This window comes from Andrographis paniculata, unplaced genomic scaffold (assembly GCF_009805555.1).
Source record: "Andrographis paniculata isolate CXL003 unplaced genomic scaffold, ASM980555v1 Contig12END, whole genome shotgun sequence".
In the NCBI taxonomy this organism is placed as follows: Eukaryota; Viridiplantae; Streptophyta; class Magnoliopsida; order Lamiales; family Acanthaceae; genus Andrographis; species Andrographis paniculata.
In genome coordinates, this window is record NW_026137402.1 from 4,157,399 (window position 1) to 4,175,910 (window position 18,512).

General features: G+C 30.3%; 3 protein-coding genes across 6 annotated transcripts; all 3 read right to left on the bottom strand.

The window, feature by feature from the left end:
• Nucleotides 1–1,030: 1,030 nt before the first annotated feature.
• On the bottom strand, nt 1,031–6,717 carry LOC127255557 (protein DETOXIFICATION 33-like). Of its 2 annotated transcripts, XM_051281145.1 has the most exons (9): nt 6,618–6,717; nt 5,862–5,894; nt 5,493–5,762; nt 4,070–4,611; nt 3,884–3,970; nt 3,041–3,097; nt 2,592–2,830; nt 1,287–1,492; nt 1,031–1,178 (listed from the first exon to the last, which is right to left on the bottom strand). In XM_051281145.1, exons 2-9 carry the CDS (start codon nt 5,862–5,864, stop codon nt 1,086–1,088), a joined length of 1,497 nt encoding a protein of 498 aa, XP_051137102.1. In that variant the 5' UTR covers nt 5,865–5,894; nt 6,618–6,717; the 3' UTR covers nt 1,031–1,085. The 2 variants fall into 2 exon arrangements, with proteins under 2 accessions (XP_051137102.1, XP_051137111.1); XM_051281154.1 differs by lacking the exons at nt 5,862–5,894; nt 6,618–6,717 and having other exon boundaries at nt 4,070–4,607; nt 5,493–5,600.
• A 2,144-nt stretch (nt 6,718–8,861) lies between these two features.
• Nucleotides 8,862–12,812, bottom strand: LOC127252104 (cytochrome c biogenesis protein CCS1, chloroplastic). The gene is made up of 8 exons (XM_051276139.1): nt 12,281–12,812; nt 11,530–11,749; nt 11,327–11,438; nt 10,429–10,701; nt 10,092–10,357; nt 9,658–9,814; nt 9,495–9,578; nt 8,862–9,391 (listed from the first exon to the last, which is right to left on the bottom strand). Exons 1-8 carry the CDS (start codon nt 12,750–12,752, stop codon nt 9,245–9,247), a joined length of 1,731 nt encoding a protein of 576 aa, XP_051132096.1. The 5' UTR covers nt 12,753–12,812; the 3' UTR covers nt 8,862–9,244.
• A 1,073-nt stretch (nt 12,813–13,885) lies between these two features.
• LOC127256388 (E3 ubiquitin-protein ligase RMA3-like) lies at nt 13,886–17,069 on the bottom strand. 3 transcript variants are annotated; one of them, XM_051282389.1, is made up of 3 exons: nt 16,962–17,069; nt 14,455–15,042; nt 13,886–14,274 (listed from the first exon to the last, which is right to left on the bottom strand). In XM_051282389.1, exons 2-3 carry the CDS (start codon nt 15,028–15,030, stop codon nt 14,209–14,211), a joined length of 642 nt encoding a protein of 213 aa, XP_051138346.1. In that variant the 5' UTR covers nt 15,031–15,042; nt 16,962–17,069; the 3' UTR covers nt 13,886–14,208. The 3 variants fall into 3 exon arrangements, with proteins under 3 accessions (XP_051138346.1, XP_051138355.1, XP_051138336.1); XM_051282398.1 differs by lacking the exon at nt 16,962–17,069 and adding an exon at nt 16,837–16,929; XM_051282379.1 differs by lacking the exon at nt 16,962–17,069 and having other exon boundaries at nt 13,886–16,805.
• Nucleotides 17,070–18,512: the final 1,443 nt, after the last annotated feature.

Consider the following 18,512-nt stretch of genomic DNA (forward strand, 5'->3'; position numbering starts at 1 on the left):
AAATGCATTGCAACCTACTGGAGCCACTGTTGAAGCGTTTTCTCAATCACAATTCATTGGGGATCAAGATTTGATTACAATTTTGGGGATCCGATCGCCGTCAATCCAAACTTCTGCATTTTCATCACGTAACGTTGGTGTTTCGTGACATACATTAATGTTGCTCTCTTGTTTCACGGTCGGGAGTAGGTTTATTGCCCTGAAATTGCAACTCTTCCTAGGCTTTCAAGTTTTGTACGCCATACGAGACATTTCGAGAGGATTGCATTGTGGCAGCTTGTAAGCCATAAACATTTTGCTTGAACCTCATCGTATGGACCACAAGACCATCGCAAAGATGGTTTAGCATGTTATTGAAATTCTCGATTCTTGTCTTCTCGACCGTATTATAAGTGGTCTTTTTCTAGATTGTGTACTTGTGGAAAACTCTTCGTATGCAATTTCTTAATCTCAATTGGAGCTCTCAAGACCCATGGCCTCTAAATCTCGATTGGAGGCTCCAAAGTACAACCGGTAATGTTTTGATATATCCGTATTATTTTTAAAGATAAAATGACTCATATTCTTTTGAAATAACACTACTATCAAAGGACCTTACGAATTTAGAAAGACTATGATATTCAGTGGACGGGAAATACAAAAGTATTAGGAATATTGTGGGTAGACTTACGTGTATTTTGAAATTTAGAGATCATGCATATTTATAAGTTTTCCACTTAATAAATTTTAGCGCTCATCACAGCTATAGATATGTAAATCCTTAATATGATATATCTTATTTATTCAATGTGAATAGAATTTTTTAAAACTTTTTTCTCCGATTTGTAAGCTCACAACACAGTTTGACGTCCGCTTAGAGTTCAAAACTTGATTAGGCACATATATAATGTGTGATATGGATAATTATATATGGATAATTATATTTTATCAATTTCTCACTCACCGTAATTCAATTTTAAAGATAAGCTAAATATTTAGCCACTATTTGATTTCTTTGATCTTAAAACGAGAATTCCTACCATTATTGCATACATATACTACAAAATTGAAAGACACTGACATATATATTAATGTTTTCCTTTGTATTATTTTTCGTTTGTTACTCTATCTTCTATACTTTGATTTTGGGTGATAGCCGAAACAGCATACATTCTAATCCGTTCTTCAGCATTTAAAGCCTGCATTCAAAACAATAACACAAATAAAAATGAATTTGATCACTTCAAAAATATAGTTTGATGGTAAATAATATCAATTTTGCTCGATTCAATATTTAAAATGCAAACCTCTTTATTCCAATTTGCTCGAAGCACAAACAAAGTCAATAATATGGTTTGTAAGAAACAACCGGCCATCACGCCAAGCCAAATCCCTTTGACGCCCATATCGAGTTTGTACCCGAGCAAAGCACCAAAAGGAAGCCCAAATACATAATAGGTTCCGATATTTATTACAGCAACAGATACCTGCCAACCCGCTCCAATTGCCACTCCTACAAAGCCGGACGGAGAAAAAAATAAAATAAATCATCTACTTAGGTTAATATTTGATGATTGGATGAGAGGTAACTGATATTTGATTTATGATACAATGTATATAATTAAAATAAATTTAAAATATATGTTCATTAGTGTTTTAAAATTATATTTTAAAAAATATATTCAATAATCTACTTAGGTTAATATTTAAGGTGACGTTCTTCAAAATAATTTTTTTATGGAAATAATTTTCAAAATATATAATATTTTATATTTTATTTTTTCACAAAAATCAATAATATAATATAAATTATTATTTTTTTTATATTACCGATACAATTTTACACATTTTACATAAAAAATACCTCAAACTAAAACACAATGGTTGGAAGTTGAATTAAATTGAATTTATTCAATTGATATTTAATTTATAATAGAATATGTAAGTAAAATAAATTTAAAATATATGCTTTAGTGTTTTAAGCCTATATATTTGAAAAAAAATATATATTCAATATAGATATAATTTTACATAAAATAATTTTTTTATAAAGATATTTATTTATTAAAAAGGGATAAAATTAAAAAGTATTATAAATAATTTCTACATTGAAAATACTTGAAAACAAAATAGAAGTACAGTGTAAATTGAAAACAAAAAATTAGCCAATAACACATATTTATATATTTATATTTTAAAAAATATTCTTTTCTCCACAAGTATGTTTAATTATCTGGACATAAAGATAAAAAAAAAAAAAAAAAAAAAAAAAATTAGCCAATAACACATATTTATATATTTATATTTTAAAAAATATTCTCTTCGCCACAAGTATGTTTAATTATCTGGACATAAAGATAAAAAAAATATATATTATGTTAATGTAAAAATAAAAGTTATGTAAGGATATTTTGTTAAATATTGATAGGGATATGTTTATTGGATGATAATAAAATTATTATTATCTTGTGTTAAATTAATAATAATATTTAAGTAGATGAGAAAAATAATTGTTATCTATGGTATAAATATATATTTGACGAATATACTTAAAAATAAAAAAAATAAACTCAAATTTAGTAGACTGAAAGAGTATAAAATAAATTGATTACCGTGAAGTATTGGCTGAATACTATTGAGAAAAATTGTTGCGGCCAAAAAATAGCCTAATTTAGATGTTTCCGCGATAACTTCCTTACGGCCCGTGAATAATTTTGGGAAGGAGTTCCGGGTTGCAAGAATGATTCCGGAGAACAAAAGACCAAACAATGTCGACGTACCAACGGTTACAATCACTGAGAACTTTGCTGCCTTCGGACGATTAGCTCCTAACTCATTTCCGATACGAACACTGCATAAATTGTTATTATCTCTTAAAATATATATATATATATATTTTAAAATTTATATACTTTTGAAAAGTATTATCAAACAATCATATTTTTCTAAAACATTATATTATACTTATTTTTTTACTATTTTTAAAAATATATTTCTAAATAAAACTTAAATTTGCAGGATTTTTTTACATATGAGTTTTAAATATGTAAAGAAGACAAACCTAATAGCAGCACTGAAGCCAAGAGTGATCATCATTGTCCAAAGATCCAAATTCATGCTGTCATATTAACCAAATTGTCATATCAACAAAATAAACTCAATAATAATAATAATAATAATAATAAATAATAATAATGCTTAAATTTTATATACTTCGACATAAATATATATGATTAAATAAATTACTTCATAATAATCTGAATATACTATTGTTCAAAAATATATACACCACATAATATTTTAATATTTTGACTATATATATATATATATATTTTTTTTAATTTAATAAAGCAACAAATCCAGGATCTCTATGTGTTGGGCCGGCCCGGGCATGAGTCACCTGGGCTTACGGTCCCAAAAATATTAATCCTTTTAGGAACGCATTTTTATAAAATTTTACATTAAAAAAAAGTAAAATTTGTAAATATATATAAATTATTAAAAATATATACTATTAAATTTTATTGACTTGTATTTAAACTTGAAATTTTTATTTAAATTTTTATTTTCATATATTTTATTAAAATATATATATATTCAAGACAATCAAACAAACAAAAAAATAATAATAATAATTTTAAATTTTATTAATATATATATATATATTTATTCACGACAACCAAACAAACAACAAAAAAATAATAATAATTTTAAAGTATTAATTATAAATGTTTGAGACCCATCAAAATTAGAAACTGCTTTAACCACTATCAATACCTATCGTATATAAAACATTTACCTTGTTTTCAAAATTAAATAGATACATAAATTATATATTTTTATTAAAAATATTATATAATATAAAATAATTATTATAATTATATATATATATATATATACTAACCAAATAGATATTGCATCAACTGCAATTTCTGGATTCTTTAGCCAACCAACCATAAGAATCAACAGAGTGTAATACCAAAGCTCCAAACTGTATATCATAAACAATACACGAAACAATTAATAATTAATTAATTATAAAAAATATTAATAAAAAATAAAATAAAAAAATTATAAATAATCTTCTTACCACAACATGATGGCCGACGCAAGCGATAATTTCAAAAAATTCCCAAGGGATTTAAACGCCGCCGACGAAAATCCGGTCCACGATGCAGGAAAATATCCCGCAACCACGTAAACAACTTGGGCCAATACGACGGCCCACCACGATAAATTCTCGGCCATAGCCGCGCCGAGGAGGCCCTTCTCAAATTTTACGACAACTATCCAATTCAAAATGACATGAAATCCCAAACCTACGATGGAAATGATCGTCATCACCCAGATTTTGCTCTGCGCTTGCAAAAATTTTTGCACGGGAAAATTGATCGCGTACGCGAACAATTGAGGGAGAACCCAGAGAGCGTACTTTCCCGCGAGTTCGGAAATGCTCGTACTTTGGCGTAGCAATTTGAGGATAGGGGCCGTAAAAATGTATAACGGCAATAGTAATAGGGCCGTGATCGTGGTTATTATGCACGATCGTTGCATGTAGATCCCGAGCATCTCGAATTGGCCCGCACCGACCGCTTGCCCGCATAGCGTCTCGAGTGCGCTACCCATACCTAGCTAGTGAAAGTAAATTTTATAGAGGAAAAATTACTGCTCGATTTACTTATTGTTGAAATATATTATATCGAATGTTTATTTTTCACTTAAAGTATTACATAAAATATATTTTCATTCAAAATTTTGTACCCCCTCCATTCTATTTGAAAGGAATTTTTTCGATTTTGTATTATTATTTATTAGTTAGTAGAAGTGTGTAAGAAGTTTTGACGTTTTTGCTCTTAACTTTATATAAAAATTAATTGTATATGTAATGATATGTTTGTAATTTAAATAAAAGTTAAAGGGTATTTTGATATCAATATATGATTACTTTTACTAAACAATTGAATGAGATAGACAAAAATTGTAAAATAAATTCTTTGAATTAGGACGGAAAGAATACACAACAGTTTCGAAAACATATGTTTGGTTTTGTAAAGAAGACTTTTCATAATTTTAGCTCTTTATTTGAAATATGTTTTAAAAAAATAAGATATAAAATCATTGCATATACTTAGACTTTTATACAGATATTTTTAAAATTTCTCATATTATCCATCAACGGTAATATTTTCAAACAAATATCACATCGAATTATATACATATATATTTTCTTTACAACACATAATATTAATATTTAATTTTTTATTATTTCAATTTTTTTTTTTTTAATTTTAAAACTTCTTTAATCTTTTGATACCATAATATTTCACGTGACCTCCACGTGTGCATATGCGGCACCTCTGAATCCGTCCGCATCGACGGATCAAATCACCTCTAGGATGCCGCATATGCAGATCACGTGCAATTTTCTATAACTAGATAACTAAAAAATTAATCGTTATTCAAATATATTTCAAATAAAAGGATTAAAACAGCGTACCGACGACTCTACTCACCATTACCCCAAAAACGAAGCCTTCGAGCACGTTTTGCACGACGGATACGGCAGCCAGCTCGACCTGGCCGAGATGTCCGACGAACGCAACAGTAACAAACCCCATGGAGAACTGCGCCACGGTGGTGAGGATCGCCGGCGCGGCTATCTCCCACAACTTCTTCGACTTGTCCCACGTCTTCCCTCGGAGCTTCCGAACATTGTAATGACTAAAACCGGATCCGGATCCGGGTTCGGGTTCCGGTTGGGAATGTTGTTCTAGCTCAAATGGCTCCATTTTGGGCAACAAAAGATTGGTATCCTCAATGCTCATATATATAATTTGGGCATATATATTTATCCTAAGATGTTTTGATCAGATCGATCATACCATGATGTCTCTAACTGCTTCCGAAGTCTTTATCTGCAGACAAGACAAATTAAAATAGCTATTTATAGGATCACCACACTCAATTTCTTGGCCACAATAAATCAAACAAAATTTACCCTTTTGATTTTCGTGTTCTTGTATGTTATTTTAGATAAGTTTGAAAAAAAATTGGTTTGAATTTGATATTAAAATAATATATGATGCGATGTTTTGTGAAAAAAAAAAAAAATGAATTTTTTTAAGAAAGACAAAGTCCAAATAGTAGAAATGCTGAATAATAATTGTATTGATATAAAAGCGTAATATTGTAGATATATATATTTTTTAAGTAAATAAAAATCTTCTAAATAGAAAGTGAATTATATTGTATAGATTTTGTTTTTTTTTTAAAAAAATAAACTAATAAATTTTTGAAAAAATGGTATGAACTTTGTAATGTTATTATTATTTTTTAATTTAAAATAAAATTATATGAATTAAAAAGTGGAATGCAAATTTCCGACCTTTTCATAATTAACTTACACAAAATGACATAGATCAATATATCTTAACATATTATAATTCAATATATGTTATTTTATAATATAATATATATTGATTGTTCCTATAATATATGTTGATCCAATCGAATCACTGTTTTACGACAATTTTTTTAAATAAAAAAAAACAAATTAACCCACCTACCTACCAACTCGTATTTACAACAAAAAAAAATTAAAAAATAAAAATAAAATAAATAGCAGTATTTTTACTCACCTCCACGAATTAGGCTGGAGAATGTGTCTGTGTAGAGAAGTCTTGGCATCCATTATTTTAATTTTAAAAATAATCCATTATTATTATTATTATTATTATTATTATTATTATTATTATTATTATTATTATTATTATTATTATTCTATATTGTAATTGTATTATAGTAGTAAGTATTTGTTATATATAGTAATTGTATTGAGATATATTATAGTGGATTATTTTAATTACTGTAATTGTATTATAGTAATATGTTATATTGTAATTATATTATAGTAATATGTATTTGTATAGTGGATTATTATTTTTATATTGTAATTATATTATAGTAATATGGGGTATTTATTTAGTGGATTGTTATTATTGTAACTCAATTATGTTAATATGTGTATAGTAAATTATTAGATTTATTTTTTTTTAGTATTCTAAATTCAAATCAATATTATTTATTTAACACAAAATATATATATTTTTTTTTATAAAATATCATAGTAAAATACTATTTAAACAAAAATTTAAATATATTATATGGGTGTATTCATCAATGATTTTTGCTGAAATAATTTCTGATAAATATTATAAAAAAATATAATATGTATATATATATGCTAATACAGTATATAGAATGCGTTAACAATTCAACACGAAAATATTATTTTTTATAATACGAATATAATTTTATTTTTATTTTTTATCTAATATAAAAACATTCATAAATATAAAATGAACAGCCCCATTATCTTCCATTTGATCGTTGTAATGAAAATAAATAATTTTATTTTTCTTTTTTAAAAAAAAAAAAAAAAATGAACACCCCCGTATGTTTCATAAATAATATATATATATATTTTTTTTTCTGTTGTTTGTTTGGACTTTTTTAGGATGTGTGTGTATTGTGGGTTGTCTTATTTATTTATTTATTATAATTATAATTAGAACTATTTCTATCATTGTTCTTAGAAAATTTTGGTGCATGGATAAGAAATTTGGAAATGTTCAATGGGCGAGTTATTTATTTGGATAATTGGATTTGGAATGGAATTTGGTACATAAACGTGAACTCATCAAAGTGTTTTTTAAAATTTCAATTAAATTAATTTATATTTGTTAAATAAATTTAATATAAATAAATATACTAAAAATAAAAATATATATTAATTATTATGAGAGAATTTAAAATAAAAAATATATCTGAATGTTTAAAATTTTTACTATTCAAAATCTCATCGTAAAGTTCATACCTTCAAACATACACACCCATCAATTACATTCAATTATTATTTTTTTTTTTATTTTAAAAATTATATAAAAATATATTTCCTTTTAAAATGTTACATCTAATGTATATTTATATTACATTAAATATTAATTTTTTATTCATTTTTTTTACTATTCTCAAATATCTCTATTTATATACACTTATAGAAGTTTTTTGCTATTTATCAATAACTATTTTTTTTTTATATATATTTTTATAAAATATTATACTATAAAATAGTACTACTATACTTTTTATTATTTTTAAAATTTTATGTAATTTGAATTTCAGACTATACTTTTCACTATTTAATCCACACGGTTTTCAAAATAATTATAAATATTATTTAAATAAAATAAATATAAATACAAACCAACTGCAAAAGCCTGTGTCTAAAACTGTCTATATAAAGAGCTAAATTTCAAAATACTTTGGAGACATATTAGGGAATCTATGGTAATGCCGTATACCTCTTGTCTCTACAGTCAACTAGCTTTACCAACTACCTAAACAATAATACACAATATATATATATATATATATATATTTACTTTCATTTTTTTTAGTCAAATAAAAAACCCCAACCCCTAATGTAAGATATTCTATTTTATAACAACGTCAACAACAACAATAATAATAATAGTAATAATTATAATAAGTTGGTGTACAAAATTAGTACTTAATATTATTGAACCTGCCTTAGTCATGCACTTAGTGATATCCCACGCTTACTCATTTTCTTATCTTTGAATCTGCATACATAATAGTCTAGTCAACTACTCTTTATATTAATAGTAATACGATATCTTGTCCTGTAAAGGATGGTCCGGTGGTGCAGGGGTTGAACTTGCGCCTCAGATCCACCTCCTACATATGAGACTACTATATTGGGACAGTAATCAACACATATATGTACCTTATAATTCAATATATATATATATATATATATATTTGTACTCTATATTTACACTAAAATTCAACATAGTTCTTCTAACATTACTTCTTATACCATTTCACAAAAAAAAAATCTAATAAATTCAACATATATATAACTCAACCCTTTTCCCCCTAATATCATTTTTCATCTATAATTTTCATGAATAACTATATCATGTAGCTGTGTATATATATACACATATTTACCCCAAGTTAATAGTCGAACAAAAAAAAAAAAAGAAAGATAAAGATAAAAACATGTTTACGAGTCGCAAACATGTCGCCTAATTACGGTTCGTACCTGGGATTTTCGACACCTCCGTCTTTTTTGGCGGGGAAATACGATCGCAGCGAGACACGGTTCCTCCCGATCCTCTTCAATTCAGTGTTCGATGTAAGAGAGATTCGTCTAACTTACCTAGATGAGAACACAAGACTAGCCACTAAGGCTGTCTGGTTTCGAGGAATCAACCAGTTCAGGAACTTGATCGAGCAAGACGTTCATTTCATCAGGAAACTCGCCCTTTGCTCGATTAGTTTTCCCTCCCACGACCAATGCCGTCCCGTCTTGAAAAGCCCAAATCTTTTTTCCGAGTCATGCACAGATAATAATACTTTCAGATAATATTCGACGTAACATATATTGCCCAAACGATCAGTTCATGAAAGTCGAGAAGATAATTTACCTGGTTATGAGATAAGAAACTGATACATGTGGTGAGCATCAGAGCGCCGAAACCGGCGTAAACAATTGGCACTCCTGGATCGGTCTGTTCAGCAACAAAAAAGAATTTTAATCTTGCGAGAACGGATAAACATTCGAAACTTTTTTGTCAATTTTCTAGTCACCTTGATTTCAAGACCAGTGCTTCCAATGGCATCCAACACCGTGATTCTTACGCCGCCGATGTCGATGGGGAGTTTCGAATTCGGCCTCCTGACTCCTGCGAATTTCCCTTCTTGATCGTAAAGGACCACCGACTGCATATCCCGAGCTAGCATTGATCTAAACACGAGAAACAGCAAACATTAATGAACCAGGCATTGCTCGATGGAATGATAACATATTACAAAATACAGATATAGCTCGACGAATGGATAACACTGTAAAACTATAATTCAGAAGTTTACAATGACAATAAACACATCATAATGGTTCGAATTCGAGCCCAAGTGAATAAAAGATTACAAGATAAGCTCAGTAGGCTCGATAACATTTAGCTAGCAATCAGATCAGGTTATAGCATGAGATTTCACGACGAGTTGAAAAGAAAGGAACGTACATTCCTTTAAGGTTCGAAGAATTGGGATCTTCGATGGGCAAGAAAGCTCCATAAAGCTTCTTGTCGCCATTGATTTGCAGAGGCGCCATGGCCAAATTAAACGGTCCTTGATCATCCTTCATTATTTGCAATGCCGACAATCCCCAATCCGTCTGGTATATAGTGATCCCGCCAAACCTTAAAGGGTCATTCACTTTTATTGTTTTTCTTAGCAACTCTTTTCCGTTGAGGTCAAAAAGCGAAAGATCGCTATGAAATTGAGAAACCTGAAGCCACAAGAAAGAGCATCTAAAACGCCCATAATGGTTAGTAGTAAAGAGGAATCACAACGGCCTACCTCTCCGCTTTCATAATAGTCCATATAGAATCGGTTGACGTGAACTTCAGTGTTGAAGGACTCCGCTGGAACGGATAGGAATCCGCTCGGTTCCAATGCATCCCCTATAACGAAGTTTAAACCCTGTGGAACTGTTACAGAACCTCTATAGCTTCCGGAAGCGCTAAGAGTTCCACCCGCCATTACCAGAAGCAATGCTATATGTACTCCGATCGGAGCAAACCTACCCGCCAGGCCCTTGAATGCATACAGCGACGATCCTTTTAAGAATACCTAAAGTTTAGACATGAAAAAAGGAAACTTCCATTGTTAACGCACTTCGCCTTAAAAGGTTAACCTGACAAGAATGACGTATCTACGAGCTACTTTTAGATAACCTTAACCATTTACAGTGTGATCTAGAAAAGAATGTAAAAGGATATTCACACTGACAAGTCTTTTCTAGCACGACCTAATTGTCCCACATTGTAGTTAAAAAGTCCGAAAGAGCTCACAATAGTTTCGTTAATGTCCATGAATTTAAAGAATAATCCGGAGAGTATATATTACCCCTACAATTAACTCAATCTCTATTGTCCATAACAAAGTCGACAAATGAAGGTAGAACTTTCATCTATAACAAAGCAAGTTTTCAGAAAATTTCCAAATTATACAAGAGCTACGAAAAATCGCAGCATAAGGGTTTGAAAGGTTACCTTAGCTAAACATTTGAGTCACCAAATAGGTAGGAACTTACGAGGGAAAAACCACGACAAATTGAGATCAAATAAACATGTAAATTTTTTCTACGTAAATTCCATGGTTGCTCAATAGACGTGGATCACTGGAAGTCCATAGGCATCGAAGTAAAGAGATACAAAGCAACAGAAACGGATAGAAAATGGATAAAGTACCGTACTTCATATCCAGAGCCCATTAAAATGACACCAAGATCCTGAATGGATGCTCTAGGCAAGGTATCCGAATATTCCTGCTTGCGAACTGCTTCAGCAGAACGTAAGAAGGACCACCTGAAACAACAATTTTGACATTCTCAATTACGAAGTAAACAAACCGCTACTGAGAAGTATAATTTATCCATCAGTGAGACATAAGTCGAACCTTCTTGCTACCTTCAACATGGGGATTTGTGTCGTGTATGTACAAGCAATAAGTGATAATCCAAGGAGGGATAATGTCCCCAAGAATATTGGAGATGAGAACATATGGTCAAATCCAAAGGTAAGAATCCACTTCCATGTGACGAACCCCATTACAGGATTGTCTTCGGGGAACTTCTGAAAATAGAACTCTGGTGCCTCCCCTTGATCGATAACAGTTCCTGAAAATTACAAAGAACACATTTCAAGGAGCTTATTACTCTCCATAGTATAACAAAAGCATCGACATTCAGATATTCTCCATTGAAAACATCACTTCAAAGTGTAGCAAAACTATAATCAATATCTAAGCCACAAACACACCATTTTGATACTTATCAAATTAAATTAGTATAAACATTTTCAACAATCTTAAATAGCAAATGACTTTCAGATATTATTCACGGCAAACATAACTTCAAAGTGTAGCAAAACTATACGGATATATACGCCACAAGCACACCATTTTGATGCATTCGACTGAATAATTAGTGCTAATATTTTCAACAATCTTAAAGACAAAATGCTTGACCATTTCCTTATAGAAATACAATGAGGGGATGCTTCTGCTAAAACAACTATATCTTGCTTCTGTAATTCCGACAAACAACCGAACTTGTTAACCATTGATGCAGAACTACAGATCAACTTTTAGTGATCATCATGGTTATAAACCCTAATGACTCAAAATCAGTAAATTCAATGAAATATACCTAAAGCCATAAGAGCAGCAAGAGCAAACATCTCAGCAATCGCCAGCGGCAAATTCGATAGAACAGCCAACAGCCTCTTAGGAATCGCCCTGAGCTTCCGAAAACTGGGTTGATTTCTCTGAGCCGGCGGCGGAGGAGGAGGATTCGGCTCCAACCGACCTCCTCCACTTTCCTCGCCGGAAACCGCCGGCGCTCGGCCCGGTTCAGGCGCCGAAATCTTCGTCCTCGTCGCCGATGGCAAGCTCTTCTTCTCCTTAACCTTTACGCCACTCCTGTTTTCGGAGCCTTTAAGCTTCGACGACACAACCGTCCTGCCGCTGAAGACGACGGTTATCGCGAGTGTTCCTCCTCCATTATTTCTGCGGAGGGAAGAATTGGCGAAGGGAGTGGTGAATTTGGTGGCATTAATGGCGGTTTGGAGCTGAATGTTTGAAGAATTGAGATTGAGATTGAGATTCATCGTCAGGTTCATAGTGGTGCTTGTGAGAAATCTCAGAGTCCGTTTGCCGTTGCTTTATCCACAAATATCTCACTCTGTTTTTGGTCGGAACTTTTGCTTGAGATTTTTTAAAAATTAAATTAAAAAATACGTATAAAATTAATTTTTAATATAATAATAATAAAAAATACAAATTAAAAATAAAAATAACGAGACAAATCCTTTCGATTCATTAAAAAACCGGCCTGACATAATCAATTCATGGGCCGGGTCAGACAAATCAGGCCTGACCAACTTACAAATATTTTTTTATCTAATTTGGGAGTGTTTCTATTTTATTTAAACTTGGGCTGACTTGGGCTTGAACCGGTCCGGTCCAGCTTGCCTGAGCAACTTGAGTAAGGCCTTTTGCAGGTCCGGATAACACATACTTGTAGCAGGCTTTGATTTTGTAGTTTTGCTTAAATTTTTTAATAATAAACATCAGGTAACGCATGGACTTGTAACCGTAAACAATTCCGGTCTGTTGTCTGATTTTAATTTTTTATTATATAATTTCTATCAGTTTTGATGAAAATATATTATATTTTCTTATTTAAATTAAAAGTTCAAAATCAAATCCCAGACAGACAAACAAATCAAGTGAAGAATAATGGAGTAATATCCTTTGAACGGTAAATAAATGCTATTATTATTATTATTATTATTATTATTATTATTATTATTACAATTCTTTGCAGTATTTTTATCCTTTTTTCTGTGCAATTTAAAAATATTCATATTGTATTATATTAATAGAAATAATCTATATGTAGATACAAAAATACCCTTTAAAAGTTGGTACGGATGAAGTAAGTACCCTCCTGGTGTAACGACTAGTCACCTCATGTGTATTTAAATTTTTTATTTTATTAATATATTTTTTTTGAAAACAAAATATACACGATGGATGATGATTTACCGGTACACCGGGAGCACAATTCATCGGGAGTTGGGGGTAACCGAACACCTTCTACTACATATTCAAACCACCTTTTAAAATCAAAACAACCCAACATCACCCAAAATCATTTCAAAATATATTGAATCGGTAAATTTTCGAATAGCAACCGCGGTTTTCATGTCATCAAAAAAAATATATATATATATATATTGAATCGATAAACTTACTCAACAACAAATGTACGTGCTATCATCAAGATTCATAGCCAAACCAGTTGAGGCTACGTATGTACTCCGGCAATTCAACTCCGCCGGAGTACAAACCAGACGATGCACGCCGCGGTGGGATCGATGCAGGGTACAAACCACACGATCCACGCCACGGCAGGATCGATGCATTTTTGCTATAGTAAACTTCGTACAACAAGATTACATATACAGACAGATCGAAATCCCCATTCGATTCCATCGACAAACCTCATATTAATTCCTGCACGAAGAAAAAAAAAAAACAAAACAAACAGTCGATTCAAAACACAAGAGCTACTTACAATGCTGCCGAGGGATTGCGCTTTATTCCATGGCGCTCCGGCGAGGGCACGTCTCGCTCGACCTGACAGTTACAGTCACAACGGGCTCAACGAAACTTATTCACGACATAATAACCTTTAAAAAAAAAAAAAAAAGAAGCAAATATCGAATATCATCGATTACATAGTGATTTCTATCACGACCTAATTTACGCAAGGATTAGATGCAAGAGTATGAAAAACCCGATAAGAACAAACATAACTTTCCCGGCGACTGACTTCCAGTCGATAAAAGCTGAATGGTAGTGATGAAAGCCATGGATGTAATCTCCATGAAAGGAGCTCGAGAACAAGTACGGGACTCCAGAAGTCGATCCGTATACAGTGCCATCGTTAAATCCGTTCATCTGAAGGTTAAAAATGGCGGGCAGGGAACCGAATAGCGAGGACAGTGTTTGGTGACCGAAACGGGCAGCCGCCATCGGCATAAATTCCGTCACGGGATCCCATAAATTAGGCTCGACATAGTTTGCACGGACGACTGGAGTTTGCGGCCTTTGCCCCATTGGTCGATTAGGGATGGAAGTTTCCGGAGTCAGTCGGGATCTCGATTTGCCCCGGCCGTAGATAGGAATTAGCTTATCCTCGTAAACATACGCCTTACAAACGGGGCACTCATGAGAATGCGAGTGATGCTGAAGCCATTGGTAGAGACACGGCCAGCAGTAAAGATGACCGCAGAGTGTAACGATCGGATCTTGTGCAAGTTCGAAGCAGATGTTGCACTCGAAATCTCCTGTATCGTACGTCGCATCCGACGATGAATATGACACATCCATCGATTCACCTACCTGCCAATGATCCATGTACAATTAATTAGGAGTAAAAAGAACTACGTCGATGCTCGAACATTTTTATATGCTCATTTAAGATATCCGCAAACAACAAATGTGTCGACCTCGTGATATTAATAAAATATCTTAGGCTAAACTGTGTTTTTAGTCCCATAACTGGACCTCTTTATCATTTTAGTCCTGTAAGTGGAGTATGTCACAAAGTAGTCCTGTAAGTGGAAATTTTTCGCAATCTTAGTCCTCTGGCGCCGAAAATACCCACATGGCTCGCCGAAGGCCACGTGTCTACTAGGTCAACACCATCTGACGGACACGTGGATTTTATTTTTTCTTAAAAAAAAAAGTAATTGTCTTTAGAAATTTAAAATAAAAAATAAAAATAAAAATCCATGTGTGAAGACAACTAAAATTTTTTTTTAAAAAAAAAAAATCCACGTGTCGCTAATCTGACGAACACGTGGCCTCTGCCGAGCCATGCGGGCGTGGAGGACTAAAACTGCGAAATTTTTTTACTTACGGGACTAGTTTGCAACATGATTCATTTACGGGACTAAAATGATAAAGAAGTTCAGTTACAAGACTAATAAAAACAGTCTACCCAATATCTTTATCATTTCACATTAAAGTAAGAAAAAACTATTGCGACACATATACATACTATCTATCGAACATAAAATACCATAATTTCAATGTACAAACAGTGAATATATTTATACTTAATCGATGGAAGGAGTATATGCTAATAACCTATGAGTTGGCCCGACAACAACAAACACAAGTCGCAGAAACAACCCCGACTAAACAAGATGAAGATTATTTCCAAAGTTATGTGTTTATTTAGGCTTTCTATTTTTCTTCCTAACAACATTATGTTCAACAGCTATTATACATAGAAATCTCATGTTTGCCTCAAAATTTCTGAAACCCGAAAATAGTGCTACAAAAATGTAACCTATTTTCGAAGTTGTGTTAAACGTGTGCTTTCAATTTTATACGCTTTCCATTTTCTTCAAATGAACATTTCATTCGCCTATGTTATATTCGAAAGATCATATCTCGCCTCAAGATTTCTAAAACTCGAAACTACCAAAACAAAAAGGAAATCTATTTTCATATCTTTTGCTTACATATCTTTCAATTTTAGTTACACTTTGCATTTTTCTTCCAAACAACATTACATTCAACGACTATTTTACATTACAAAAGATCATATCTCATTTTCACCACAAAATTTCTGAAACCTCAAAACTACAGAAGCAAAACCAAAACACATATAAACAAACACAATTAACCCTTTCACCATTAAATCGATTCCCACATTAAGCTTCAATCAATGAAAATCAGCAGAAACAATACATCAGCATGCTAAAATGGCTGAAAAAAGTGATTAAGAACTACAATCTGGTTTATAACCCACAGAACAGAACGAACACCACAAACATCATCCAGGCTAGAAGATAAGCCTAAATTAGCGCCAATCAACATTAAAACTTTACCTAGATAAATTAAATTGAATCGAATCAAATCAAATAAAAAGCTACGAACTAATCAATCAGTTCCACCATAAAAATACTCGATTCGATACCTCTATTCCACAAATTTCAAAAATGCAAACACAGAACCTTAAACCTTAACTAAACAATCGTTATATGATTCAAATCTCCCAATCATCATGCTGTTCAGCAATTAAATCACCTATAAAGTATAAATACATACAAAAAAAAATATTGATAATTATAATAATCTCAAAAATCAAAAACCCTAAAAACAATACTTTCCTGCAAAATTTACCAAAAAGGAAGAGGGGATGACGAGGCAAACAAAGTTTCAGAAAATAGTTAAAAGAGAACAGTAGAAATATAACAATGCGGGCATGAATCGAAGTAGTGGCTTAATTAGTGATAATACGAAACCACCTTCTCCTTGGAAATGGCGATGGAGTGAGAGAGAGCAGGTAGGTGAGGGAGGGAAAGAACAATTTGTTTTCACACTCTATCTCTCTTTATCTCTCTCTCTCTCAACTTAATTAACATGTTTTCATTACAGAGGGCCATTTAAATTTTTTTTATTTTTATATTTTTTTAAAGAATAAATATTTTTATTTATATTTAAAATAACATATTTTTTATTAAATTAATTTATATTAATTATAAACAAATATACGATATTTTTTATTTACTTGTACCATAGAAATTTTTATTCTTTTATAAACTAATAATTATATTGCATATAATTTTTTATGTGATATAATTTTTAAAATATTTAAATATATATTCTAATTTTTAATTAAATTATTAAATTTATTTTAAAAACTACTAATATTATTAATTACATAAATAAATAATAAAATAATATCATAATTTACTATTATTAACTAATTAAACAAAATTATCTTAAACATCATATTATCTTAAAAATTATTATTATATTATTTTTTACTTATTTTTGTCTATCTCATTTGAAAATATAATAATTTTTATATATTATTTACATAATTTTTTTTATACCTTATATGAAAATATCTATTCAAATGATTTTACAAAATAAATAATATGATATATATATTAGTTTCTCTATGACAAAATATAATTATTACTTATATACAAAATATAAGAAGCAAAGAAAGAATTATTATTATTATTATTATTATTTACCGGAAAGAAAGCATTAATATTGGGATGTGTTTATGTGGTGTGAGTTTTGAGTTTAAATTTTTAATAGTAAAATTTAATTTTTAACTTAATTTAAAAAATATTACTCCCTTTTAGTGCATATTATTATTATTATATTTTTTTTGTAATATATTAAAAAAAAAGTATTTTTTTTCCTTTTTTTCAAAGGGTTTTTTTTTTAATTTTGTAGTAAATTAAAAAAATAATAGTATTTTATTGGTCAGTGTAAAAGTGTATAAGAGATGTTGATATTTCCTATACGAAAATGGTGTAATATTTTTTTGGTAAAAATGACCATATTGGATCTGATACGAAATTTTTTTAAAAGATATATATTTTATTTAAAAATGATAAAAAAATAATAATAATTAATTTTTTAAAAAAATTTAATTAAAAATTAAAGAAAGTAAAAAGAGAGAATATAATAAAGATAGTGATTTATTGTAAATAAATATGAAATTAAAAGTTATAATATGTTTGTTGACTGTCAAAATTAATAATAAGTAAATTTAGCTAATAAATTAATAAAAAATAAGAATATATTTAATATTTTATTAGTTAATATAAAAAAAAAATATTTTTAAATTAGACCAATAAAAATATTAAAAAGAAAATAATACTTTGTGTTTGAAGATAAAAGAGTATTTGAGTTAATATTTTATAAGAATAATTTCTTATGAAATGGTAAAAATTTATAAACAAATAGAGTAATTGAAAAGTCTATATCATGAACAAAAGTTACAATTTTAATTAAATTTTATTTATTTAGTACTCCGCCGCCAAGCAAACCCAACC